At 36.4% G+C, this 27,422-nt stretch overlaps 4 protein-coding genes and 1 pseudogene across 8 annotated transcripts; 1 reads left to right on the forward strand and 4 right to left on the reverse strand.

Moving 5' to 3' along the window:
* Positions 1-1,834: 1,834 nt before the first annotated feature.
* On the reverse strand, positions 1,835-5,892 carry LOC110409519 (B3 domain-containing transcription factor VRN1-like). Its single transcript, XM_021418878.1, has 7 exons — positions 5,803-5,892; positions 4,840-4,998; positions 4,314-4,752; positions 3,626-3,813; positions 3,232-3,480; positions 2,535-2,735; positions 1,835-2,290 (listed from the first exon to the last, which is right to left on the reverse strand). Exons 2-7 carry the CDS (start codon positions 4,960-4,962, stop codon positions 2,042-2,044), a joined length of 1,449 nt encoding a protein of 482 aa, XP_021274553.1. The 5' UTR covers positions 4,963-4,998; positions 5,803-5,892; the 3' UTR covers positions 1,835-2,041.
* Positions 5,893-6,810: 918 nt separating this feature from the next.
* Positions 6,811-10,994, reverse strand: LOC149527591 (B3 domain-containing protein Os03g0619800-like). Its single transcript, XM_089782519.1, has 9 exons — positions 10,887-10,994; positions 10,004-10,603; positions 9,594-9,879; positions 9,190-9,498; positions 8,892-9,097; positions 8,453-8,735; positions 7,585-7,860; positions 7,279-7,478; positions 6,811-7,107 (listed from the first exon to the last, which is right to left on the reverse strand). Exons 1-9 carry the CDS (start codon positions 10,992-10,994, stop codon positions 6,811-6,813), a joined length of 2,565 nt encoding a protein of 854 aa, XP_089638645.1.
* A 2,692-nt stretch (positions 10,995-13,686) lies between these two features.
* LOC110410071 (B3 domain-containing protein Os01g0723500-like) lies at positions 13,687-14,845 on the reverse strand (annotated as a pseudogene). The gene is made up of 4 exons (XR_016350790.1): positions 14,741-14,845; positions 14,276-14,648; positions 14,058-14,173; positions 13,687-13,971 (listed from the first exon to the last, which is right to left on the reverse strand). The product of XR_016350790.1 is annotated as a B3 domain-containing protein Os01g0723500-like (transcript).
* Positions 14,846-15,626: 781 nt separating this feature from the next.
* Positions 15,627-21,210, forward strand: LOC110409784 (Prolyl oligopeptidase family protein). Of its 4 annotated transcripts, XR_002444603.2 has the most exons (12): positions 15,627-16,093; positions 16,506-16,684; positions 16,776-16,998; positions 17,106-17,247; positions 17,340-17,540; positions 17,741-17,872; positions 17,998-18,126; positions 18,595-19,010; positions 19,277-19,493; positions 19,808-19,998; positions 20,583-20,813; positions 20,948-21,210. XR_002444603.2 is itself a non-coding variant. In XM_021419249.2 (11 exons), the coding sequence occupies exons 1-11, from the start codon at positions 15,711-15,713 to the stop codon at positions 20,758-20,760; spliced, it is 2,391 nt and encodes a 796-aa protein (XP_021274924.1). In that variant the 5' UTR covers positions 15,627-15,710; the 3' UTR covers positions 20,761-21,210. The 4 variants fall into 4 exon arrangements, 2 of the variants coding, with proteins under 2 accessions (XP_021274924.1, XP_021274925.1); XR_002444604.2 differs by lacking the exon at positions 20,948-21,210 and having other exon boundaries at positions 19,863-19,998; positions 20,583-20,721; XM_021419249.2 differs by having other exon boundaries at positions 20,583-21,210.
* A 1,055-nt stretch (positions 21,211-22,265) lies between these two features.
* LOC110409017 (uncharacterized) lies at positions 22,266-26,435 on the reverse strand. Its single transcript, XM_021418228.1, has one exon. The coding sequence runs from the start codon at positions 25,498-25,500 to the stop codon at positions 22,666-22,668; it is 2,835 nt and encodes a 944-aa protein (XP_021273903.1). The 5' UTR covers positions 25,501-26,435; the 3' UTR covers positions 22,266-22,665.
* Between the last annotated feature and the right edge of the window lie 987 nt (positions 26,436-27,422).

Below are 27,422 nucleotides of genomic sequence, written 5' to 3' on the forward strand. Positions count from 1 at the left end.
CATTTTAATGATTTTTCCTTCTTATAAATGCTCAAAAAATACTTAGCTATCACTGATAGGTTCAATTAACTATACATATATGTGTGTATTTACATACAATCACAGATTTTCTTTCTCCAATTTTTATTTTATTTTATTTTACGGAAAACATTAAAAATTAGTACAAATTCCAACTTTTGTGATCATAAATTTTGGAAAAGAAAACTCATAATCAGCAATTAATGCAAATTCAGGAAAACAGAAGAACAGCTAGGTGTTGACTGAAAACTCCACTCTTTTTTGTCAAGAAAGGGCAAACTCCAAGGCGGCTAGGCCGTATGCTGGCCAGGAATCAGGGAATTATAGGCGGTTCAAGTACAAGGGCTGGCCCATCGGATTACAGATTACTTCCTCCAACAGATGATCGCCTACTTTTTGGTTGATGAATTGACATGAAAGCCTGGAACAAATCTTCCAAACTCATGACTTGGGAGATATGGTGGTTCCGTGAAGCATTTGCTCAAAAACCCAGCTGAGTGCCAGAGTTGGTAATGACAGGATAAGTAAAAGAGAGAGAGACAAAGCCCTGATCCAGGAATAGCTAAGCAAGAGTTAAATGTGAGTTTCTCGACGCAATAGCTAAGCAAAACTAGAAATAAGAGCACCAAAAAAACAGAACATTAATGCTAGATATTAAACCTTAATGAACAATTGTATAAAGGGAGGAAAATAGAAGTTCTTTAGATAAAACCCAAAGTGTCTCCTGATTGACTGAACCAAATTGCTTCCACAAATTGGAGCAATGTCCATCATAATTTAATGATCATAACTGAAAATGGATACTTTTAGCAAGCCTTCGCTCACTGTATTTAGCTCATAGACACATACATCTCCTTCTGCCAGAAAGTTTATCCTTTCAAATTCGATCCAGCCGCTTGTTAATTTAGCCATGCGATAATGCGGGTTGCTTGCTCTCTTGACAGGCCACGATCTATCTGCAACCTGAAGTATCACCACCTGCATTGAACGTTGTAAGTTGTAATTTTCCTTTGGAATCTGAAGCTTAGTTCCTCTAAATGCAGTGTCATTAGGTCTAAGATTTGGACCCAAAGCTTTTAAATTTGAATTGCTCCTAGTTTTGCAGGCTGAATTGGTTCTGATCATCATCTTACAAGGCTGAGGACATGGCAATGTTGATTTCTCTCCAGTCTTCCTGCCGGATGAATTATATTTTGCACCATTTATCTCAGGTTCTCGGAATTCTCCATTAGACTTATTTTTTCTTCAGAATAGGTGCCAAAGTATGGATATTGTATCTCTGAAGCGTTCATGCCAAATATGAGTACATCGAAATGGCAAATCTAAAAACCGGGAAATGTAGGGAGTGATTACTCTGCAAATTCTCGCCACCCACTATGCATGAAAATCAATAGCCACATTTTCTCAATGTTACTTGCCACCTTGCACCACTGGGGACCTTTAGGAATACGGGCTTGAGATAGCATTTCCATACTTTCTTACAAAACTTCTCTGGGATTTTCTACAGAAGAAAACTCCAATCATTAACATTATCAGCTTCTAATTTTGGTATAAAGCAGTTTCTGGATGCAACTTGATTAGCTCTAGTATCATCAGCTGGATTCCAAAAAATATATTGATCACTAGATTGAATTTCTCTTTTTTGGTAAGCCAATAGCTTCATTAATGGATCAAAATGATATCGAAGGACTGGTAAGGCTGAACACAGAAGCTAAACGTTTTGTTTACATTTTTTAACCTCCAGAATTGTTCCACTTAACAGTTCCATAACACCTTACAACACCTAGGATCATTCATATGTCATCCATAGAAATCCTTTACATAGCATAACAGCCCAGATTACAGGAAGCAATACCCCACCCTTTCCCTAACTACATTTTACCTTATGTTACATTACCACACACTAGTAACTTGTCACCGCTCCAAATTACAACCAAGCCACAAACAGGAATGTCATTAACTTAACAACAATAGATTGCTACTAAGTTTGGGGTGACACAGAATAATTTGCATCTGGTGCAGCTCAAAAAATGGAGACTTTGAATGAAGTTTCATCGCGGTTAATCAACTCAAAGACACATACATCACCTACTTGCAAGTTATTGTCCTGTACAAAAGCCCTCCAAGTATCATAGAATCTAGCTTTATGTTGTCCACTGTTGGTTACTTTAACAGAAAATTTAACAATCCATCTTCTCCCATCTGAAACTTGAAGGATGACTTGGTCCTCCTTTTCATCAACATATGTCTTAGCGAATTTGTATGGTATGTTCTAGCAAAAAGTGAGAAAAGAAAAATCAAAGAACCTGATATGAAAAAATTCTGCTCCAAATCAAGAAACTAAAGGAACTTATTAGTTCTAAATGGAAATTCAAAACAGCAATCATACTCAGAGAGACCAAAAAACAATCCACAGATGGAAAATGTCTCTGTCTAGTGTTTAGCAAAGCTTATGTAACCAACCTATAGAGATCAATAAAAGAAGTGAACCGAAAATTTTTTGGTAGAAATCTTACCACGCTACATCTTGCCCCGAGGTATGCTGGTTGCATGACAACCTTGAAAAAAGGATTTTCAGATCTGAAACTGCTAGCTCTTAGCATTGCTCTTGCTTTTTCATGGGAAGACAATGGTGGCATCAAGAGATGCCTGCACTTTGTGCTTCCCTGTGTTGACAACCTTCCATTATCACAATTTGCTAAAGAGTTTATTCCGCCCTATAATTATCAACATAATTACAAGAGAGCATTCAAACCTTGGCATGATATATGATAAAAAAATAAATTTTGGAAGTGCTATATATCACTGCTTACACTTCCATTAGTTCTCATTATATTATGAAAGCCTAGGATACATTAATTTAATGCTGATCCAATAGACATTTGGGAAAAACATATAAAGCCTGTGTAACATCTGAGACTTATTTGGAAGGCATCAATCTGATTTTTTAAATCTTGAGCACGAGATATAAAACGATGGCACAATGTTTGCAGAGACTTATAAATTTAGTTCCATTATTGATCTTGCAGTCAGATTCAATATCAACTACTAAGTTTTACTTGGATTTGAATTGTTTCAATCTGATATTATCATCTTGTTCCAATCCAAATTGAAGAAGATAGAGAAACGATCCTGATATGCAAGTTCTTGGATCAAAAAAAGACAAAATGACCTAGAAGAGTATTACTCAACCAATGAGGAATCTTGACTAACCCGGTGAATAACTACTTTCAACAAGATTTTAGTTTGCTCAATCAGCTCAAAGACACAGACATCACCAAGTTGCAACTTGTTATCCTGCATGAATGCCGTCCAACCGTTATGCAGAACTGCTTTTGTGTATTTGTTGTTGGTTAAATAGCAGTAATACTTAGCAGGCCAAGTTTTCCGGTCCAACGTGCAGAGCGTTACATCACCGACCTTCTCTTTCAGGCACTTTGTGATAAAGTTTAATGGTAAGCACTGTGCAGTAAAAAAAAAGTTCAAATGGCAAGAAGAAAACCTTAGTGTTACAAACAACATCAATTGAAATAAGATGCTCATAGTTTAACTAATCTCTACGTAAGAAATTATTTCTTAGACATAGCAAGTTTCATCAAGGCTTTACCACTTTTCGTCCAGGGTTAATGTATGAAGGCTGCATTTCAATCACAAAAAAAAAATTCTTCGATTTGAAAGCGGTGGCTCTTTGAAGAGCTGTAGCATGTTCGTTGTCCCCAAATGCATGTCTCCCCCTAGGAACCTTGGTTTTCAGGTATCCTTCAGCACTAGAAACATCTTCACAGTCTCTTTTATCTGAACAGGTCCTCCCACATAAAGGCAACACAATCAAGGAGTAGAATCAAAAGTATGACATGAACTTTATCTATTAATGCCCCAAACAGAGGATGGGGGGAAGTCAATGTTTGTTAACAGGGGTAGGAACAGCGACTATCTTGGAGTCCCAGACAAACAGAGGTTGCAAACAGGGGTTATGTAATGGTCCTATGGTCATATGGCTGTCCCGAGTCCCCAGTCTATCCAAGGCTAAAGACTTGCAACAGCGTTATGTATGTAAAACACAAGTTGAAACTCTTTATATAAGACAAGATAGAAAAGGATGAAGGTTAGTTAAAACTCTTTATCCAAACTGATCAAAACACAAGTTGAAAAAACGAATAGTAAAGAATGATACAGGCCCCAAAAATCTTTCATAAAATAGGTGAGTTATCATTTTCTTGAAATTTTTGTAGTTAAAACCCACTAGATTTGCAACCATATTAAACTTGGAACATCTAATGTAGAATTGCACTTACATTTGTCTGATAAAGTGGTTCGTCTCAGTATCTTACGAGGACGTAAACATGGTGTTTGTGAGTTCTGTCTCGTTTTCCTGACTCGAGGAGTCTCATACAATACTTCAACAGAACCATCTTTAGCTTCTTCTTCCTGGTTAGGTTCTCGACATTCTTCATCACGATCCATATTACGACTAATATGTGGATATTCTATTTCTGACGCACTCGTATCAAAAATGAGTACCTGAAAATTGCAGTCCCCTTGATACTTGAAAACCAGAAAATGTCCATGCTTTAGAGAGTAATGCTCAGCAAATTCCTTCCAGCCATTTTGTAACCAAACATCACCATCGGATTTTATCAGCTCAACATGCCATGTAGAGCCACTTGGAACCATGAGCTGTACTGGACTTGATAAGCTATCTCCATATTTTGTCACAAACTTTCTTGGAAACCGCTGTAGAATATACGTAACAAAGATCATGTGCAATGGCATAAGAATAAATAATTAAAAAATATTAGACAGGGAAAGAAGAATGCTCACGAGCTTGCTATATCGAATAGTGTCCTCTAAAATGATCTTGAAGAAATGGGGAGTTTTTGGTGTAAACATGGAAGGGTTAATCTCCCTCTGACTGCTAGAAGCTTTGTTCCAGGGACCCGCCATTTTGGGTACACGACTTCCTTTGACTACCCACGGTTTCTGCTAGAAGGAGGAGGAGGATAGAGAAAGGAAGAGAGAGGGTTCAAGTCTGTATTGTGCAGATGGCTGGAAAAAGTCATGGAGAAGAATTTTTTAAGTAAATTGGGCATGCACGAAGAAAGCTAGTAGTCAGACTGTAGTCCGATAGTCTTAGTATTAATCCAGCGAAGAGGCAAAAGGATTCTCGTAGGCTCTTACCTAGCTAATAATTATCTTATAAGTTTTCAAAACATAATTAATTATTTTTTGATACAATAAAATTCTTTTAAAATCATCCAAAATAACACAAAATCTTTTAAATAATAAATTACGCATTACTCATTAAAATAACTGTAAAATTCAAAATCACGATAAACTTGATGAGTTAGAATCAAATTTAAATTGTAATTCATTATTAAAAAAATAAAAATATTGTTATCCAATAGTTTGAACAGTTTTCAATAAAAATAAAATATCTTTAAATAAAAAAATCAAAATCCAATTTTGTTTGATTCATACTTGAGTAGCTTTCAAATCATATAAAATTTAAGTAGCAAAAAAAATTATAACTCAATATAAGATTCAAGCTAAAGTTACAAGTAATTAAAACTCACTTCATGCAAAACAATTTTTTTTAATAATTTTCAAGAATCTAAAATCTTTCATAGTTAATCTTTTAAGCCAAACATATATTCATGTTCTACTTATAAAATAATTATTACAACAAATTACAGACATCTAAATTGTATAATCTCTACATATTTTTAATAAACCCAACAAAAATCCCTTTTTTTTTTTTTCAATAGAAAGAAGATTTCTACTTACCTTGAGAAGAATAGCTCGATATGGCTTTTGGGTTAATCTCCGAGAGTTTGACCCTGCGAAGTCCTCCGACCCTAGAGAGAAAAGTTCTTGAATCCCATCTTTTCTTTTCTCTTATTCACGTTACTTTAGTATTTAAACAATATCCAACCCTAATTTGCTTATAAAATAATATATTAAGATAAACCCTAACTATAAGAAATTCAGAGATGAATTCCTTGATTTGATTATAAGCTTTTATAATACTCTGATCCGAAAAAAAAGAAAACCTAATAAGCTAAATAGTATTCTAATTTGATTTGGTTAACTCAGAGTATTAAATTGGTTTCTAAAACTTCTGGGTGTGATAATAGAATATAATTACTATTAATTGAATACCAAAAAAGTATTTTCTGGATAAAAATATTATGCAAATATGGAAAAAGATTCATTTTTGTATAAATATTGAACCATCTTTCCTCAAAATTGATACATTGAGCACGGCATTGCTTGAGTTAATCAATTCAAAAACACAAATATCTCCGATTTGAAAGAGTTTTCCGCTACGAATCTCGTCTTTTTAGCTGCGAACCTCGTAATTTTGCTAGTGTAGAATGTGTGCTGATTATCATTTTCACAGATCAAAATCGGATTACATGTTTTATATCGAGTTTAAAATATTTCTCGATAAATTTAAATAGTATATCTTTGTGTAAAATCAAAAATAAGAATTTATCAATAAAAAACTGAAAAGAATGCAGAACATAATTTTAACTGTACAAAAAAATCATTAATTATCAAGATGATCAAGGAAAAAGGGTTTCAATGGAATATTTATGTGAATTCATTGATCATAATCCCTACCACACGGCCAAGATACAGATGAGATGGCTGCACGATTCATCTGAAGAGTCGAATGTCTGCAGGAGGAGCTGGCGAGGACGAGTATGAATGTCTCTTAGGACCTTTTTCATGTATCAATTTGATTTGATAAACAATCATGTAATTCATAAATAAGAAACTAACAATAAGCTAACAAACATTACCTTGTGATGGATCACAATTCGCAGCATCTACAACCCGGTGAATGAATACTTTAAATGAGATATCAGCGCCTTTAAGCAACTCAAATACACAAACATCACCAACTACCAGATTATTATCCAGAGCAAATTTCTTCCAACCACCTGAAAATTGTCCTTGTGGGTTTCCATCGTCACCTCTGCGGTAGTACTTGACAGACCAGGATTTTCCATCTGAAAGGCAAAGGACTGTCTCACCCCCATGCGTCTTTGTAAAATATTTCCTAGCAAAGTTACTTGGTATGCACTGAAAAAAGAAAAGAGAGTGAGAGACTATGCTATTAGAAAGTGATTATTAAAAAATGAGTAGTAGTTATTTGCTCAGGTCTGACTAGTTCCCACTAGTACATATCACTTGAACATTGCACTAATTATTCAATATAATGATAGCAGGTTTTCGCATTTAAGGCTTACGTACCACTTTATAATTACAGCTTATGTGTGATGGTTGAATGACAACCAAAAAGAAAGGATTTTTTGAGTTGAATGCATTAGCTATCCGCAGTGTGTTCGCCTTAACTTTGGCTGTCAATTTTTGCGACCTCAGAATCTCAGCTTGTTCTGGGCATTCCCTCTCATTTTCAGTGCCTGTTCCTGTCCTTTTAGCAGGCTTAAGTCCTTCCATTGAAAATAAAGAAGAAAGGACAAATAGGAAGATAATATGAGCATCTTGCACTAGTCGAAAAAACATTAATTTCACAGAAAATAGCGATCAATATTTTACCACCAACTTCCCGCTTGCAGCAGCTTGAGCTTGTACTTCCCTTGGGCTTTGCAAGCTTAATTCCGCTAGCTTTGTTGCAAAAAGGTCTGAAACGTGGATCTATATATTCTGACTCCAATATCTTTTCAGTTTTGTTAATCATATTAATCTTCATCATCTTCTGAGGCCGAGGGCACTGGATTGATGATTTCTCTCTGGTTTTCTGGCATGGGCCAGCGTACTCTAGGATTTCAATGGTTCCATCATCTTCAGCTTCTGTACATTGAGATCTTGAATCTTTCCATCAGAATCAAACAAACAATAATAGTTCCTTCAATATAATCATGCCTGTGATTGTGTTATAGAATGACATTATTTCAGATGAAGAAAATAATACTAGAACATCTAATCTAAGGTTTGCTTTACAAAGCTGATACATATAATTAATTAAGATAAAGAAACCAATCAAGGAGAATCCTAAGGAATATTGTCTTTTGCTTGGAACATATCTATGTCAATATCATGATGGCAAGTCGCTATCATAGTGGTGCTCTCCTGGTGAAGCAACCAGACTACTCTTTTGAAGAACAGAAGCTTTAAAACAAATTTATACAGCTTCAAGAGTTTGTGTGAAGCCAGTGGCAGTGAACTCCATCGAGTCATTTGTACACCGTACCCTTCTCATGTTTCTATAGATTAAATCTTCCTACATTTAGTCAACTGGTGGTTGATAAATATTGTTCTTGTCTTGAGTATCTGAAGCATTTTAGCAGGTTAGTTTTAAAATTGGAAATGAGTAGAATCTTTAGTTTCCTGGGCTTGACTAGATTTAGCTTTTATCCAAATATTTGCAGCAAAGGGGATCAATACATTTAACTTGTCTACCCACCTAATTTTGATGAGGAACAACTTGCAACATTAGCATCTGGAAAAATGACAACGTCGAAGGAATTTCCATTTGCCTTTATCAGCTCAAAGACACAGACGTCTCCCACCTTCAAGTTATTGTCCAGCACAAATGCTCTCCAATTCCTACCACGAAATTTGCCTTTGGGACATTGACCATCTACTTCTCCATTGTAGTCAACAATCCAAGTCCTCCCATCTGAAACTCTCAGGGTGACTCCACCATTTTTCTTGAAATACCTCTTGACAAATTGGGATGGTATGCTCTGCCAAAGGAAAAGAAAAATAAATCTAATAAACGATGATATGCTCTGCTCCAAACCTGACACTCTCACCACATATAGTAGACTAATGGAAAAGCCATTTACTAAACTTGAATTATACGATTGGAATGAACGGAAGGCTTTGGGCAGAAATCTCACCAGAGAACCACCAGGAAGAACATATGATGGCTGCATCACAACAGTGAAAGATGGATTTGCAGATTTGAAAGCCATAGCCCGTTTAAGAGCTACTTTTTTCTCTGTTGTAGTCAATGGTTGCATTCTGCCCAGAAAGTCAGGCTTCGGACATCTCTGAGCACCTGACATCCTTACACTTTCATCGTTCCCAGAAAATTTAAATTCACCTGTTGAGATCAAAACATCTAAAGATTATAGAAGCAGAAACATGGCATAACTTTCGCCAAACTCATAAGCATTTAAACACATTGAAGATCACCCGCAAGTTCGTTCGATGAATATTGGAAATCCAAGCTCTTCTTTTGTTTCCCAAGCTCGATCCCTTTAACTTGACCTGGATTGGTTTTCATCATCTTACAGGGCTGAAAACCTGGGAATGGCAATTTCTTCTTCGTTATCTGGTTTAGTGGAAAGTCATCCAATATTTCAATAGATGTATGGATATTCTCGTTTTGCTCAATCTTTGGCACTTTAAATTCTCTGCTTGCACGTTGGTTTTGCAGACAATTAGGTTCAGTATCACTGAACAAGCGCCTCTTTTTTACTCGATAGGCTATGCTCTCACCAGCTAGTTACCAAAAGAAAATACATCAGAAGAAAGTATTAGCCTGATATATATACAGACTGACCCTTGAATGAATGCCTATGAGAGAGCCTACTCACCCAGTTGCCTGGCTGCTATGGCATCTTCAACAAACCGTTTATAAATGATTACTTGCAACAAGATTTCAGGTCTCGTTCTAGTTAGCTCAAAAACGCAGACATCACCGACTTCCAGAGCATTATGCTTTGCAAACTCCTGCCAACCAACGCTGAGTTGTGCTCTTGGATTATCAACGTTTGGCCTGCAGTAGTACTTTGCAAGCCAACTTTGCCCACTCGAAATACGTAGGATCACATTACCCTGCGTCATATTGAAATATTTCCTAGCAAAGCTGTCCGGTACACTCTGGAATATCAAAGATGGAAACAAATGAGAGAGATTTTCTTTCAAACGTAAAGGATGTATGCTTTTGCTCGTTTCTTTAATGCACCACCAAAGAAAGATTCTTTGCTGAAACTTGAAAGCTTACCATTCTATATGAGAAGCTAACATATGATGGTTGCATAACCACCATGAAAAATGGATTTTTAGTTTTGAAGCCACTGGCTTTCTGAAGAGCTTTAGTTTTCTCATCGGCTGTCAAATGTCCAACCGTCTCGAGAACCTCGATTTGTGGGCTTGTCTGACCCGTAACTCCAACTCCCATTGTAGCTGGAGCTGAAATCTTTGACTTCAAATGGGTCCCAAATTGATTGGGTGAATCAACTTTCATTTCCTTATTAGATTGGGGATCTGGGATATCTGATTTACTTTTGCTTTTCTTGCATGCTAAAGCATTATCAAAGACATCATCTTCTTCTGCAGTGTTAGTGTGTGCGTATTCTATCTCTGAAGCACTCATATCAAAAATAAGTACATGAAAATGAGCATTGCCTTCATATCTAAAAACCAGAAAATATCCATATTCCAGTGAGTTATGCTCTGCAAATTCTTGCCAACCCTTTTGCAACCACACCCTTTCATCACACTTCGTCAGTTCAACCTGCCATACTGCACCACTTGGGACCTCAAGATGAATAGGACTGGACAATTGCCTTCCATATTTTCTTACAAAATTTGTAGGAATCCCCTGCATAAAACCTTTAATTAAGGCATGCAAAAAAATATAATATACCTAGCATATGCCAAAATAATGACCATATCCCACATGAAATGCATTGTAGCTTGTCTGCTAGCTCTCTTCATTCATTACATGCATGGTAAAACTTTACACTGCTCTAGAATTTAGAAAGACATTCCTGTACTTTGATTCTGATAATCATCAAACATAGACTTGTCCGACTAAGGAAACCGATGCATGAACTGATTACAAAAGGAAATGGTATCAAATAGAGAAAGAAGAATATACTTACAAGTTTCCCATCTCGGAAAGTTCCGTCAAGAATAACTTTAAAAAAATGGGGCGTTTTGGACGTAAACATGGAATGCTCATTGTCTGATCTACGATGATGAAAAGCCATAGTGGAACCGCTCCAGAGTATATTCAATAGCTTCGCATGAGAGCCTCTGCAAACAAGGCTAACATATACTTCATGAGCTCGCTGAGCACTGTTTGCTCAATCAATTCTCATCTGCCAGAAGGAAATGCGAGTAATTACTCCAATTTTGATGATGGATATTAATTCATTGTTTCTGGGCTCGCGGAACTAGGGGTGGATTCATTAATAAGCCAGAGGTTGGTCATGTAACTTTAAGTGCTACCGTTTTGTCTTCCTCCCTCTGCCACTCCTACTGCAGCCAACTAATTAATCTATTGTTCTAGCACTATTAATCTATTACCGCCCGGTGCGAAGTACTGTCGCCTTCGTAATCGAAACATTACGCGATGCCTCGGAAAGTGAAACGATAAAACATTTATGATTTTAATTACGATTCTCTAAATTCATATTCGTATATAAATTATTATCATTTATCTAAAATCTCTAAATAATAAAAATTTAAATATCAATTACATGTAATAATAAGGCTATCACCGTAATTAGTAATGTCACAGCATAACTATACTCGTTTACAAAATAAAAATAAAAGGAATGAATAATTATAGCTCAACAAATATACTCACATATATTTTAACAGAGTAAGTATCATTTTCAATTAATAAATTATATTTTCAAAATAGTTAAAGAAGCATTATATCCAAATGAATACTTTTGTAAATTTATAAATTATTAACAAATAAATACAATTCTTTAAATATTGTATTGAGTAAATCACAAATTTAATCTTGAACGCTCACAAAATTTTATCATCTTTAGCTATAATCACTATTATAATTTGTGACAATAATTGTATCGATAATATCTTTCTCATGATCGTTATTAACTATTTTCACTCTTAGTAGGATTGTGTGTGGTAACTATTTTATCTTGTTAGTAAAATTGTAAAATTAGTGTTAGTAGTGATTATTCCACTTCTCAATAAACAATTTGCAACTCGTACAATATTTTTCAAAAGATTTCACATCTTATTCATAAATTAACATTCATTATATGAATAAAAAAAATTTATATGCTTAACCTTATTTTTATATAAAAAATAATAGAATGAAATGTTAAATTCATTTAAAAAAATATACATAAACAATAGTTTCAAAAAAGTATGGTGTTTGAAATTTTATTACTTACTTCCCCCCACTCCAACAACTTGTTATATCTCAAAAACAATAAAAAAACTTAATTATAATCATTTAAACATATTAGAAACAACGACACCCTTTAAAATCTATTAATTATTTTGAAACTAAGAAAATTAACTCAAAATCTCCTAAATAATAATTTTGACAATTTATATACCACTCATTGTAAATAGTTGTACTTTAAGCTACAAAACTTGAAATCATGGTCCGTTTTGTGTATTAAAAACTATACTTATTAAGCTCTTTTCATCAATACAACAACTAACACGTAAATTAGTGTGTAAAGGAAAAATATGAGAAATACTCAAAATTGTCCCTAACAATGTTGTTAGGTTGCTTGAACAATTTTTAGAAAAATATTTTTACTTTGAAAATTCAAAATTCACTTCCGTTTGGTTCATTAGAAAATAGACTCACATAGCTTTTTATTTATATAAAATTTAAATAGTAAAACTCTATAGATCAATATGTAAATGAAGGTAAAGTTACAAATGTATGGGACTTAGCTTTTAGAATAAAGATTTTTCCAAAAATTTTTTCATAAATTCTAATCTCAAATTCTTGCAACCCAGTAAGATTTTTTTCAAATAAAAAGAGAGTTTTTACTCATCTTGTAAATATGAATTTGACTGTAATCTTTAATTTTATTCTTCAAACTTGATCTTAAAAATTCTCAAATCTAATATAAAAGGAGAGATCACTTCTTTTGCTTTTGTTTTTTTTTTTGTCAAAAAGAAAAAATGACTACTTGAATTCTGATCTTTCATTTATTTTCTAAATATCTAATATAAGGAAATATTTTAGTATAGATCCAAACTATTTTTAAATAATCAATAAGAGTTCTCTTTCATTTATTTTTTCACCAATACAACTTTTTATTTGTAATAAGAAATGAGAGTTTGCCTTTGAATTATTATGGAATTAATGCATTAATAAATATATTAATATAATATGTCTACCTAGCCTTGCTCAAAACACCACTTACTAAATGGTGACCTTTCCATTGGAAATCGTAAGTAGCATTTACCAATTAAATTGGAATTCCAACTTTTAAGTGTAGTTCAGAGTTAACAGTCATATTATTAGTTAATTCTTATCTATTAAAATATAAAAGAATTTTATAATTTTAGTCTTGCAATGAAATTTTCATTATTAGTCAAGTAATGAATATCATTGCTAAATTTCTTCATATATTCTTTCTCTTTCTTTTTTGGTACTTATAGGCTATAAATTAAATTACGAATTATTATTACCTTATATATTATAATTTATATAGGATTTACTATTATCAAACTTTTCGCGCATTAACATGATAAGATGAGGAATCTGCAATCTTGCCAAAGGGTAAAGTGCAATGTACACAAGTTTACTTACAGGTCAGTTAATTGCAACTGAGGTACAATGGGTTCCTGGAATGACGTAATCAACACCATTTTCTCATACCATCCAACACCAAATAGACTGGTGCGTTGCACAACAACAAAAACTGGTAAACAAAGGAAAGATTACATAGTATTTTATACATTTGCATGCTTGTTTCATCTCCCACTATTTCCATATCCAGCCTTGCCAACAATCTCGACGTGTATTGCATTACCTGTGCCGCGAATGTGCTGAAACAAAAGGGTATCTCCAGCTACTATTCTGTTTTCCAGTCGAAAATTGGACCATCCAGCACTCAGCCGAACCTGTCTAGAACCCACCGAGATGCCCAGTGGCCACATCCTACCTTTCGGGTCCTTGATCACCGTGCTCCGCTTGTCTGCCAACCCAGCTTCTCTGGCAAATCTACTCGGAACAACCTGCCATTTTTATGTATATATTTATATATAAAGAGTGATTAACAGCATTGAATTGAGAATAAAAAAAACCAAGAAGTGGTTCTTACAACAGAGAATTTCTGGTATTTTTTCAAAACCACTATGAATGAAGGATGTTTGGAGATTGCTTCTGATACAACCTCAATCTGCTGACCAACATTTATTACCCTTCTAGCAGGCGCACCTAAACATGCATGGATCATTAAGATGAGAATAAACTAAAGTAATGAAAGCGATTATTGGAACTGTTGCGCATGAAATGCACAGTTAAAAGAGTAAAGCTTACGAGTGATTCTACAGCCAGGAGAGACTCTTTTTGCTTTTTGGAAACTTGAAGCCGCAGTTTCGCTTGGTGTTACTTCATTTGATTTCTTAGGTCTACCTCTTTTTCTCTTAGCCTTAAGAACAATCTTCTTTTCACATCCAGTTGGATCGTAAATGACACAATCAAAACTCGATTTACCGACCAAATTAAACACTACAAAATCTCCTGAATCCAGGCCTTGATCTTCCACAAAATTAGACCATCCCCCACAGAAGAAGTAGCTTCCTTCTGTATTCTGAACTGTTACCCGCCATGTACTCCCGGAGTTAGATTTCAAGGTGAAACTCGTGGGTACATTTCCTTGGAAATTCTTCACGAACGCAGGTGGTATTCTCTGTTCCAACATTAAAACAAAAAGCATTTAATTTATAAGCAGCAATAAATGTCTGTTAATAAACAGCAGAGCTGTACGGGATTTGAACTTACAAGCTTGTTAAAAAAGAGTCCAATCAAGACCTTGAAGAAGGAAGGGTTCTGTTTTAGCTCCCCAGCCATTTTCAAAGCTTCCATTAATTTACCCAAGTAGTTGCATTAAATGCTGCAGTTTCCCAATCAGATTCTTTGGATTCTCTCCATTTTCATTTTCGGCTTGTTAAGCAAAAGATTTTCCATTGCGTAAGCTTGATGCGCCGCCAAAACAAGAAAGCTGTCGACCCCGTCAGAGATTCTGACTAAGCTCCCTCACCATAGTCAACAACTCAGATGATGATCTTCCACAAGCGTGCTATAAAATCAGCCCCAGATTTTTCTCTTCTTTTAATAGGATTTTCTTTAAATAAGTTTTTGTTTCTTGTTTTTATTTGGTTGCATTACTGAAGTTTTTTATACTGCAAAAATGATTCTAGACTTTAGATATTAAATTCAAAACACTAATTTAGATTCATGAATAAAACAAATCCATGAGTACATCATTTGTATAAATTCATGAATAATTAAGTTGACGAATTTATTCCAAATTTAAAGTTTAAGCACCTTATGGCATTTCACCTTCTTACTGAATTGTTTTGATTTAAGCTTAAAACTACTCAAAACTAGAGGTGGGAATGGGTTGGGCTCGAATTGGTCTTTGTATTAAGAATAAAAGCACTTATTCAAACCCAGCCCGACCAAAGAAAAAGCCCAACCCAAAGAAAATCAATACCCCAAAGCCACCACATAGAATCTGGAAATTTATTTAAAAATAAACACCAGATTTTTTCACTTTTTATTCCTTCAGAAAAAGGAGTTATTCAATTTACTGCAAGTTTACAGATAAAATAAATATATAATATAATTATATATTATGAAAATTATATTTTTATTTGTACTTTTGAGTGCAATGTTAAGCACTGATCTGATCTGAACATTCGGGATTTATCCTTGACAAAACTTAAACCCCTCAACTAAACCCCTGCAGATGTTACGCCACCTCCTAACCACGGTCCGCCACCGTTCAACCACCGCACTCTACAACCACCACCACCGCCACTTATATCGCTCAGCCTCCTACAAACACCCCAAGACCCCAACCCCGCCGTCCCCACCGAAGCCTCCGAAAGCCCCTCAAAAGCCCCAAACTTTCACTTTCCATGATGTCACTTGGGAAGATCCTTACTCCTGGATGTCTTCTCTCCAAGACAAAGTCGCCATGCGCCACATGGACATGTATATGGAACAAGAAGAAAAGTATACTGAGGCTGTCATGTCAGATACTGAACGTCTCCAAACTAAGCTCCAATCTGAGATGGCTTCTCGCTTGGACTTTGACCTCTCTACCCCTCCACTCCGTTGGGGTCCCTGGTACCCATTTAGTTTTTTTTTTAATATAAAGAAAATGAAACCGGGTATTTAGTAAAACCTTGAGTTTTCTTATGTACGGATTGGCTGTTAAATATTACAACTTCTATTTTGCTTTCGAAAACGATAAGTAATAATGCGGGTTGGATACAAAGTAATTGCTTATAATAGGCAAAATAATTGCTTATACTTTTATAGGAAATAATCTTCTTTGAATGCATTTTTACGCAAACCTTTGAGTCCATTATTGTTGTTTATAGGCTTTTCTTATGGAAAATGTTTATGGATACACGGCGGAAATCCTAGTGAGCTCATTGGTTAACGTGTTTTTGTTATGTTACTTTATTATTGTATCTGATTATATCTTATGAGAACGAAGATGGGTAGTTTAGTTGAAATCTGAATAACTTTGCAGGCTGTATTATAGAAGGGTGGAGGAGGGGAAGCAGTATCCAGTGCTATGTAGGAGATTGGCGAGCTTGAATGAGGAGTTCATTTCACATAAGTCTCCCAGTGCTGGATTTGATTTTACATCTGGGAAGAGGATTGAGCAGAAGCTGCTCGATTACAATCAAGAAGTTGAGAGATTTGGAGGTATCGCAGCAAATGGAAGATTACCTTCTTTCCTTTTTTTGTATTTGCTTTTGCGACTGCATTTGACATTGCTTTCTCAATATGTTTAAAGGTTATGCTTATGAAGAATTATCAGAGATATCACCGGATCATAAGTTTCTCGCATACACCATGTATGATAAGGACAATGACTACTTCAAGTTATCTGTGAGGAATTTGAATTCTGGTGCATTATGCAGCAAGCCTAATGCAAATCGTGTTTCAAATTTGGCATGGGTCAAAGATGGGCAGGCATTGCTCTATGTCATTACTGATGAAAATAGGAGGCCACATAGGTAGAAGGTCTACTGCTTTTATCAATTTCGCTTACTTGTCTATTCATAATTGTTTGGTTGTCAAATGAATTTAACAAAATCTAGTTGGAAATTTGTTTTCTTTTTAGGATATACTGTAGCATGATTGGATCAACTGAAGAAGATGTTTTGCTGCTGGAAGAACAAGATGAAACTGTGTATGTAAACATAAGGCACACGAAGGATTTCCATTTTGTCACTGTTAATACCTTTTCTCCTACATCTTCAAAGGTATCTGAAAAGTGAAAATTGCTTGTTATCAGCTTTCAATTGTTGTAAATTGATTATGCTCAAATGGTGTAACAATCATTATCATCTTTTAGGTCCTTCTGATAAATGCAGCTGACCCATTTTCTGGCATGACATTAGTTTGGGAGAGTGAAGGTATTGTCCACTGCATTCTTGATCATCATCAGGGATACCTCTATTTATTCACAGATGCAGCCAAGGATGGACAAGTAGTTGATAGTCATTATCTTCTTCGCAGCCCTGTTGATTGTCCATCCAATCCTAGAATTTGGGAGGTTGGTGAATTAATTATGACTTCCTTTGTTTCTTTTTTATTCTTCCTGTGGCTTGTAAGTGCTTCCTCTTCTTTTGTGTACATGTCTTTTGCCCAAGGCTGATTCATATGTGCTCATACCTGACCACATTTCATGCTCTTCTTTAATGCTACTTCTGCTTGATGTGTTAATAAAGTAATCCTATGTCTTATGTGCCACAGAGTGTATTCGTTGATGATCAAGACTTAGTCATAGAGGATGTTGATTTCTGCAACTCACACCTGGTACTTATTACTAGGGAAGGTCGAAATTTTGGAATCTGCTCTGTTGCTTTACCATTGCCTGGCGGGAAGGTGAAAAAATAAGAGAAAATTTTCTTTGTTTGTGTGGTTATCCCTCTTTCTTTCCCCCTTGTTCCCCTTTTTCTTTCTGGGCATATTTACATCTTCTCTGTTCCTGTCTTCTGTTGTTATGGCAGCAAGCAGTTCATCTGAGAGAGCTTAACCCTCAATTCCTTCCTCTTCCAAAGCATGTTTGTAAAATTTCTCCTGGGCCAAACTATGACTTCTATTCCACAACTATGCGATTCACAATATCATCTCCAGTGGTATGTAAATGACTACAATCTGAACATTATTTAGCTCTTTATATAGCAATCCATTCCCTTATAATCTCTACTTATTGGTAAGTTTGTACAAATTTTATGCACAGATCCTGGTTAAACATGGTTAGAAAACAAAGCAAGCTTAATGGAGATAAATGCTGGTGTCAATGATGGAAGATATGTTGTCTCTACTCTTAGAATATGGGTTTTGAGTTTTGCATAAAGCTGTATAATCAATTTGTTTCCTGAATGGCATCTAGGGATTAAAAATTTTTGTTATGACTTGTGATTGATTTGAATTTGCCTGTCACCTGCTGCATTTGGTGCAGCAACTGTTCATGTTTCTCCTCTAGGATGACTAAATATGTGACATTTAATAGCGCACATGGCAGCATTTCCATTCATGAATTTAAGTAATATTTTTAGTTATGTGTCTCTACTTTTCACATCTTGTTTATCCATGTTTATCAGATGCCTGATGCTGTGGTTGATTATGATCTATCAAATGGCAAGTGGAATATCATTCAACAGCAAAATATACTTCATGAAAGAACCCGGATTTTGTATGGTACAGCCTTATCTTCGGCCATTGCTGAGAAATCAACAAATGTGAAGAATTCTTCCATGAATGATGTCAAATCTGAAGATGATAACCTGTGGAATGACCTCTCTGAATTTTATGCTTGTGAACATTACGATGTCTCTTCTTATGATGGAACTGTGGTTCCTTTAACTATTGTTTACTCATGCAAAAATAGAAAGGATAAGCAAAGCCCTGGATTGCTCCATGGACATGGAGCTTTTGGTGAAATACTTGTTAAACAGTGGCGAAGTGAATTGAAAAGCCTTCTTGATCGTGGTTGGATTGTTGCTTATGCTGATGTAAGGTTTGTTCTCATTACTCAATTATAGTAGTTCTCTGGCTGCCATCATTTCAGTTTTCTATAGCATTTGAGGTTGTTTTTATTTCAGTTTTCTATAGCATTACTGGCTGTCTTTATTTCAGTTTTCTATAGCATTATTTGGTTTTATCCGACTGTATGAAATGGTTGTCATATTTTCTCCAGAAATACGGAATTACTTTCAGTTTTTTTATATCAAAATTGCATGCATAACACTTAGTTTCTTGGTTTATGGGTGGTTTGGTTTGCAGAGGTGGTGGTGGTAGTGGTAAGAAGTGGCATCATGATGGCAGAGGCACAAAGAAACAGAATTCCATTAGAGATTATATCTCTTGTGCAAAGTACCTTGTTGAAAAAGAGATTGTGCAAGAAAACAAGCTTGCTGCTTGGGGGTATAGTGCAGGAGGATTGCTGGTTGCCTCAGCCATCAATTGCTGCCCAGAGTTATTTCGTGCTGCAGTTTTGAAAGTATGATAAATATCAGGGGCTGCTTTGGATTTGCTTAAATTGTACTTGCTGCATAGTCTTACTTTGCTTGCACTGGTCAGACACATTGGCTTGCATCATTCTTACAAAGAACAATCTATCTGTTATTGATATTCCTTTGGTTTTTTCCCTGAGTTGTGATAAAGGAAGTAATAGGGCAGAAAGTGAATATTTACCTTTATATGCCTGTTAGGATATGTCACTAGGTAGTATAGAACTTCATATGGATATAGGCTGATTTTATTTTATTTTTTTTAGTTCTAGGTAATTCATTTTCATCTTTTTATCTGATTCAGGTTCCATTTTTAGATGCAACCAACACTCTTCTCTATCCCATTTTACCTCTCACAGCTGTTGATTATGAAGAGTTTGGGTACCCTGGGGATATTGATGACTTTCATGCCATAAGGAAATTTTCTCCCTATGACAATATTCAGAAGGACGCTCTTTATCCATCTGTACTGGTCTCCTCATCTTTCAATACACGGTAAGTCACTCTTCTTGTTGACTGTGTATTGTTCTGTTATCTGAAGTTTATAATTGTGGAACATTGGTCAGCATGAAAATACCTAACAGTTGAGAAAAACCGTGCCATCTAGAGAAAACGGGATACATGAAGGTAACTGATATTTAACTTGTGAGCTTAACTAGGGATAATGAAATTCCAAAGCAGCACATACTTTGGAAATTCATTACTTGACCAAGTCCATTTGTGTGAATGGTGTAAACTGTTCCTGGCTTGGTGGCAATTGAGATTGATACTCTGTCTCATTTTTGTTTTCATTTCATAAGTTGGATTTAAGTGGGATTAATGTGTTATTTCTTGCAGAATAGTGAATATTATGGCGAATTAAGAAGGCATCTAGGTTTAAATTTTAAAAAGAGAGGGAAGCCATCTAGGCTTTAGGAATTGATGGCTACAAAGTTATTTCTTTTGCATTTAAACAGAGTTTAAAGGAGAAACAAGAAACCAACAAATAGTCTTTCCTTGAGCTTTCTAGAAATTGGGGATATCTATCTTTGCCTTATGTTTTAAGTGGGTCATTAATGCCTCTGTTTGACATTTTTCAGATTTGGGGTATGGGAAGCGGCAAAATGGGTCGCTCGAGTCCGGCAACAAACTATTTATGACCCCAAACATCCCATACTACTTAATTTAATGACAGATATTGTGGAGGAAAACAGATATCTTCAGTGCAAAGAGTCAGCTTTGGAGACTGCATTTCTCTTAAAGGCTATGGAGTCATAAGTTGACTTTAACCATACCACCCTACGAGGCTGCCAGAAGCTAGAAAAGTTGGGGTACATCTCTGAAGTGGCCAAAACTGAGATAATCCTGATCGTCCTTTACTTACCTGCTCGTACCCAATCCAGGGTTAGATGATGGGGCTTTGTCTATGGTTTTATTCTGATTTGGTTGCTTTGGTGTTGTATAGATTTGGAATCTGCTTTCTTTCGGGTTATAAGTCGTGGCCTACTCAAGTGGTTCATCGTGCTAAAGCAGCCAATTGACAAAGGACAGGGAGAACTTCAGATGATGGACGAGTCAGAAATTCAATTTTCTGGCCATATGTTGCTTTCACTTATTGTGATTATTATTCAAGTTTGTTATCTGTAAATGTCATTGTACCTTATCCCTTATTTAATAGTTAATAATGAAGTGCAATTTTTGGTGGGGAGATGTTCTCACCCCCCTTCTGTTACTGGCTTTTAACAATTCACTCAGAGGCTTCATGTTTTAGCACATTTTTATATTGGTATTAATAATACTCGTGGATGATGACCATGATGGCATGCAAAAATCTTCCATATCTAACAGTTTAACTGGTGGCCAACTGCACCTCCAATTAGATGAAGTTTGTCAACGTTTCACTATCACCAACCACCACGCAAAAGCTTTCCCCGTAGAAGACAGCTTGCCTACAAGACCTTTCAAATACGGTGCTCTGCTCCCCTTGGTACAAGAGCTATCCTCGATTCAGAAGCTTTTGTTGACGCAGATAATGGTGTTCCTATATTTCCTTTCATTTCTAGGAAAAGTAGGTCTTAATCATGATTCGGGTTACGATAAGATGTTTGTAGTGCCATGTACCCTACCAGCTTTATTAAAACACGTAAAACCCACTAAGAACCCGGAATCTATAAAAACCAAAAGAAAGAGAAGCAGGGCTGATACGTAACTTAGCATTACATCCCATGGGGAACAAAACTCAATGGGTATGGCCCAACCTTGATGATTACTAGCGGAAAAGGAATCTCCATTAGACTCTTGAAGCAGTCCACCTTTGAATTCTTTGACTATTTTATCCAGTTTCATGATGGGACTTTGCATCATTCATCTATTTCTTGTTTCAACGCCAAATTACTATTGCAAATTTATCAATCCCAATCCATTGTGTGTCTGGAAAGGATATCTAGTCAGTTCTTATCTATTCTATCTGTCTATAGAAAAGAGTATATATTTGTATCTTAGCAATAGACTTAGTGACCTATTAAAACTTATAACCTAATCTTTTCTGAAATTTGGCTGCAAGAAACATGTTTCACCCACCAACATCTACCCTCGATTTGGTAAAACTTTCATGCTCTCTCTAATTTGACACCAACACACAATTTAGCAGAGCCAACACGGATTTCCAACTTCCAACAAGGTCGAGCAGGAAGAGGATCCGTTCCTTGTAGGCTGAATCACTCTATAGTTTTGTTTGTCCTGTGAGTTACATCAAATGCAAGATGGTTCAATAACAACAAATAGACAAATCAGAAACATGGTGAATGTATTTGAACTGCAGAAGGTAAAATTAGCTACCTCTTTTTACAAAGAAGAAAAATGAAGTGTGTATACACCAAAAGCAGAATTGCTAAGTGGTAACAGTTGCGAGTTGTGTCCATATACTTCTGCTTTGAGGTCGTGGTAACTTCCAAAATGGTACATATTTTTCTAAAAACAACTCTACAAGGAACCCAAAAGGGGAAAAAGAAACTTTCAAGCAACAACAAACATGAATTAACACATTCACCCACCTGCATCCAAGAGTCTTGGGGAAGAGCAAGCCACGCATACACTGGTACCTCCCAATCCTCCCTAGGGGAATCTTCCATTCAGACTCTCGGATTATATTGCAAATGATTTTGAAGTGTTCCTTTTCAGTAGTTATGTCTCTGACTCTTCTTCTGCAACAGTTGGAAGTGTACCCTCCCTGATGAATGCTGGGTTAAGGAACTTTGCCACAAAAGCCCACAACTTATAGACATCCTCAAAATTAGTCAGGAAGCCCAGAGAAGCTGTGACAACCTCGACTCTTATGAACCCACTTTTCCCATCATGTCGCCCATTTTCCATCGGTCTGCACAGGGTAGTATCTTCTAGGTTCATAGCCCCTCGCTGTTGTCGTGGACTATCTAATATTCGTATGTGACTGAGGAAACCAATACCGAGAGAAATACCTTCTCTTTCAGCCAACTTCTGCACAATCTCTGGATTAATGAGGCCCCTGTTTTTATCCCTCACATTGAAAGCCACAGCTGCACCCCTTTCATATTTTATCTTTGGGCCATAAATGTGAACAAGATTCACTTTGCCATCTCCATCTGAACTAAGTAATTTGAGCTGTAGTAATGAGGTTACAAGCCAATTAATCAAAAACCGTAATCTAAGAGTGGTTTTATTGAGCCCCAACATATTAACATGATCAAGATGCCGACATGTTATCTCAGGCTCCCTCCTGTCCCAATCTTGTCCATCACCATATTCTCCATCGCTGGTGTAGTCTTCATCATCAAGACTGGTCACAGACACTTCTCCTGGCTCCAAAGTATGACTCAGGCGCTCTTTACGGCCCTCCTCCATGCTAAAAGATACCCTCCTTCCCCTGCTTGGATGTTCATCTTCTAACCCAAAAAATCTACCACCATTATATCTATTCCCTTCCCTCCTCCCCAACAGCCTAAATTCACCTTCAGTTTCTCTTCTTATGGCACTCTCTTTAATCTCTGAGGAAATTTCAGAAGTTGGGCCATTTGCTAGGCCATTATTCCGAAACACAGAAGACTTATTGAGGCGAGCTCCATTTATAGCAGAACTAGATACAGACCCCACAGACAGTGGTTTGCTGGTACCCTGTTCTTCCTGGATTTCCAGAACATGCGAATAATGTGAAATCTTCTTATGATTTTGCGAGGTTATGTTTGTTCCTGCTAATTGTTCTTCTTCAGGGATCTCCCTCACACGGTCGAGTTCCTGCGAAACTGATAGAACAGCAGCATCAAATGATAACACATGATGATCATCATGACCCAGGTTCACATCTTTATCATCATACATTGGGCTGCCATATATCTTCGATGTTGGCTTTGGAGAGAGCCGCTTGTGGTTCTTCTTGCCACTAAACCAAAAAGGTGGCAGAGGGGAGGCAATTTTCTGTTTATTCAACTGACCTGCACTATCAGATCCCAATGGACTCTGACCCAAATCAATCCACAATGAGTTGTCTGATGACTCATCTTCACTGAAGACAGGGCTTTTCATCACTTCTCCTACAGAAATGCTCTCAGTTTCTTCAAAAATGGTGCTCGCTCCATCTCTGTCAGAACTATTATCTGGATCCATCTCTGTATCAAATACATCCCTAACCTGAGCAGATGTGAAGGCGCCAGAAAAGGCAGGCAACTGTGATCCTGGACGGCTTTCAGAGGGTTTATCACCATTCACACCAACTTCATCATCCTCAATTCCACCCAATCCATCAAGACCATCTACAGAATCACTCAGATACAGAGGATACTCAGGGGTGATCTTCACCATGCCAGACCCGGTAGATCCAGACTGGTTCTGAAGACTTCCCATGACTGATTTTTTAATAAGAAGGCACCCAAAGCCAGTTGGATCATATCCAAACACCCTGTAAAATGATGTTATAATGAAATCCGGCCGAAACAAAGACAGGCCAAGTGAATCCATATCTTTGGGACCCAATGACCCAGCATCAAGCAAGACATGCCAATTGTTCTGCTGAGCCAATGCCATCCACTGATATGAATACTTAGCCCCCGTTACTCTAGACTGCACTGGGAAAACAAAAAGACCAGTAGCAGAATCCTTCTTCCTCCTCTTTTTATTCGAAATCTGCTTTCTCAAATCAGTAGAACAAAGTTTAAGAGTTGGCCATTTGAACCAAGCACTGTAGATTTTTGCACCCTTTTCCCTAGCACTCTGAGCCATCCAATTCACTGATTGACTCTCATAATCAAACATGGTCAACAATTTCTTATTCGTGTGAAAGGGATATGAGTCGGCCAGCAACTTAAACGCAGACCCCCTACTTACCGTAAACACAAGGCCATACTCATGTTCTGGGATGTTCAAATAATCCATTATCCTACTCTTTATGTCATATTCCACGGTGCCTTTCTCAGCACCACCATAAAGTGCATGGTTACTCAAATTTGCAGTTATCTCAGACAAACTAAATGTAGAAGACTCCCAGTAATGCAAAGTTTGAACATAAGAGAAAAGCCCGAATCCACAATAATCAAGGCATACCTTTGGTGATAAATGTGCATACTCATTTGACCTCAACTGATCAATCTTCTCTGATGACTGGTATTTTGGGTACATTGTGAGGAACTTATTGAAAGCCTCACGGACATCAGGGATAGAATCTTCACTCTCAAATATACGCTCCGCGGCAAGAGCAGTAGCTCGCAAAAATTCACGCTGAGCATGGAGTCTTGCAAGGGATCTTGATCGTCCCAAGCTCTCATCTTGATTGCCTAGTGAATCAGGTTCCATGTCCTGGGACTTGAACAAAGAGCCATCTTCAGATGCTTCTTCAAGAGCTTCCCTGAGCTTGTTCTCATGTAGTTTCCGGAGAATAGAAGGGTTCTTCTTGATTTCAGCTGCTGATTCAGACCCATCTCTTCTCCTGCTCTTCTTGTCTAAGATCAGAGCAGCACAGTGAGATATGGGTTTCCACAGTGAAAGATGCATCAAAGCGGCAAAACTTGAGACACAAAACCAAGAAGAAAACAGTTCAAGATTCAGCACAAAAAACCCACTTTTTTTCCTTGGTGGGTTCAATTTCGAACCCTAGGACTCAAAGCAAAAGGGAGGAATCTTGTACCAGATCAAGAAAGCCCCAAATTCAGCTAAAAAGAATAAAATTCAGAGAAAAACAACCCATGAGGAACCCAAAATGTAAAAGGGGAAATAAACCCAGCAACAAATCTCAGTCTCCAATCTGAGAAACAAAGCATCCCAGGATCAGTTCAAAAACCAAAAAGAAAAAGAGTTTTAAGGTGCCAAACCACAGGAAAGAACCCAGAATTGGAAGTATACAAGAAAGTCAAAAGCCCATTTTTTGAAGAGAAGTACAAGAAAGACAAATACGTGGAAGGGAACCCAATGAAGAGACTATTGAGTCAAAGGCTGAATAACTGAAGCCCTAGAACCCCAAAACCCAGATCCCAAAAATTAACAGGAAAAACTCTCCCCAAACAAGACACTTGAAAAAACAAGAACCAAAAGGGTTTAACAGAAACAAAACATAGAATATAAAGATCCCTTCTTCAACCTCAAAACCCACACATCCATCAAACAACTAAAACCAGCTAAAAAAACTGGACCTTTCTCTCTTTATCTTTCCCTTCCTCTTTTCTCTCTCTCCTCTTAATTGCAACACAAATAAAAGCAAGCTAACTCCTTTACATCAAATGCACATTTACTTGGGGGGAGCAGTAAATCCAAAAACATACAACCAGAATTGATAACCCACTGTGTCTCTCTCTCTCCTCCTCTTTCTTCTCTCCCTTTCATTGACTCTCTCTCTCTCTTTCACTTTCTCTCTCCGAGATCTTCCACCCAAAGAACCTCCCCCTAACAAACAGTGAGAAAGGACATTGATTTCACAAATCAAATGCAAGTGCTTGTTACTGTGTTAATATTATTTCTCTTTTATGGATTACTAAGGCTTTTAGTATCTAAATTTTAATTAACTACCTAATTTCATTATTTCTTTTGTGGGTTGTGGGGCCTATCAGAAAACCTTTTCCTCATATAGTCTTAGCCATAAAGTCAAAAAATCAGCTGGCTTGTAAAAGCTGTTTTCTGTCCAACTAGGCAACTAAAAAGTCCACCTCTTGTAATCCTCCTCTCCTCCCACCCGAATCTAGATTGTTAATTAATCGTTCAATTTTTAACTTCCCATCAGAAGTTTACATTTATTTATAATTTCCAATTGTTGTCACACTGCCCATTTTCTATTGCAAAAAAATTTTAGCTTTATCTGCTAAACTACATTTGACTTGCACCTCACTAAACAAGTGGCCAAAAAGAAAACACTATCTTTTGGGGGCAAATTGGTTTGGCTCATACTGTCATACATGAATGAAAATTGAGTGTTTACATGGTAGTTTTTATTTATATTATCTAAAATGAGGTCATCAAATAAGATAGATTCTTGGTTCAGCAACAACCATTGTGAACTGCGTGCAAATTGCATTGGGTGGCAACCCAATCCAATAAAAGGGAAAATTCTTATTCTCCAAGTTTTTGCATTGTTAAAATGCTTAAGGATGGCATGGACAATCTAGAAGCTTCAACATTGATAGTATATTTGATTGATTACCCCTTCAAACTTTGATCGTTCCAAATCAGAAGAGATAAAAGAAAAATGGTAAAGAAAACCCTTACTTTGCAGTAGCGATGAATGCTGTTTGAATTTTGATTATGGGCCAGGTCAGGGCTCAAGACTAAAGATTATTTAAGCTATTTTTGAAAGAAGACAAAAATATGTATTTGCAATGGAAAACTTATGCTACCATATAAGGGCACATCAAGTTGGATACAGATTAATTCTATAGACTTCTAGTTGTCCTTTTTCAGCCTTGTTTCATAAAAAAAAAAAAAAGAAA

Source organism: Theobroma umbraticum, unplaced genomic scaffold, assembly GCF_002168275.2.
Source record: "Theobroma umbraticum cultivar Fairchild unplaced genomic scaffold, ASM216827v3 scaffold_44.0, whole genome shotgun sequence".
Taxonomy (NCBI): Eukaryota; Viridiplantae; Streptophyta; class Magnoliopsida; order Malvales; family Malvaceae; genus Theobroma; species Theobroma umbraticum.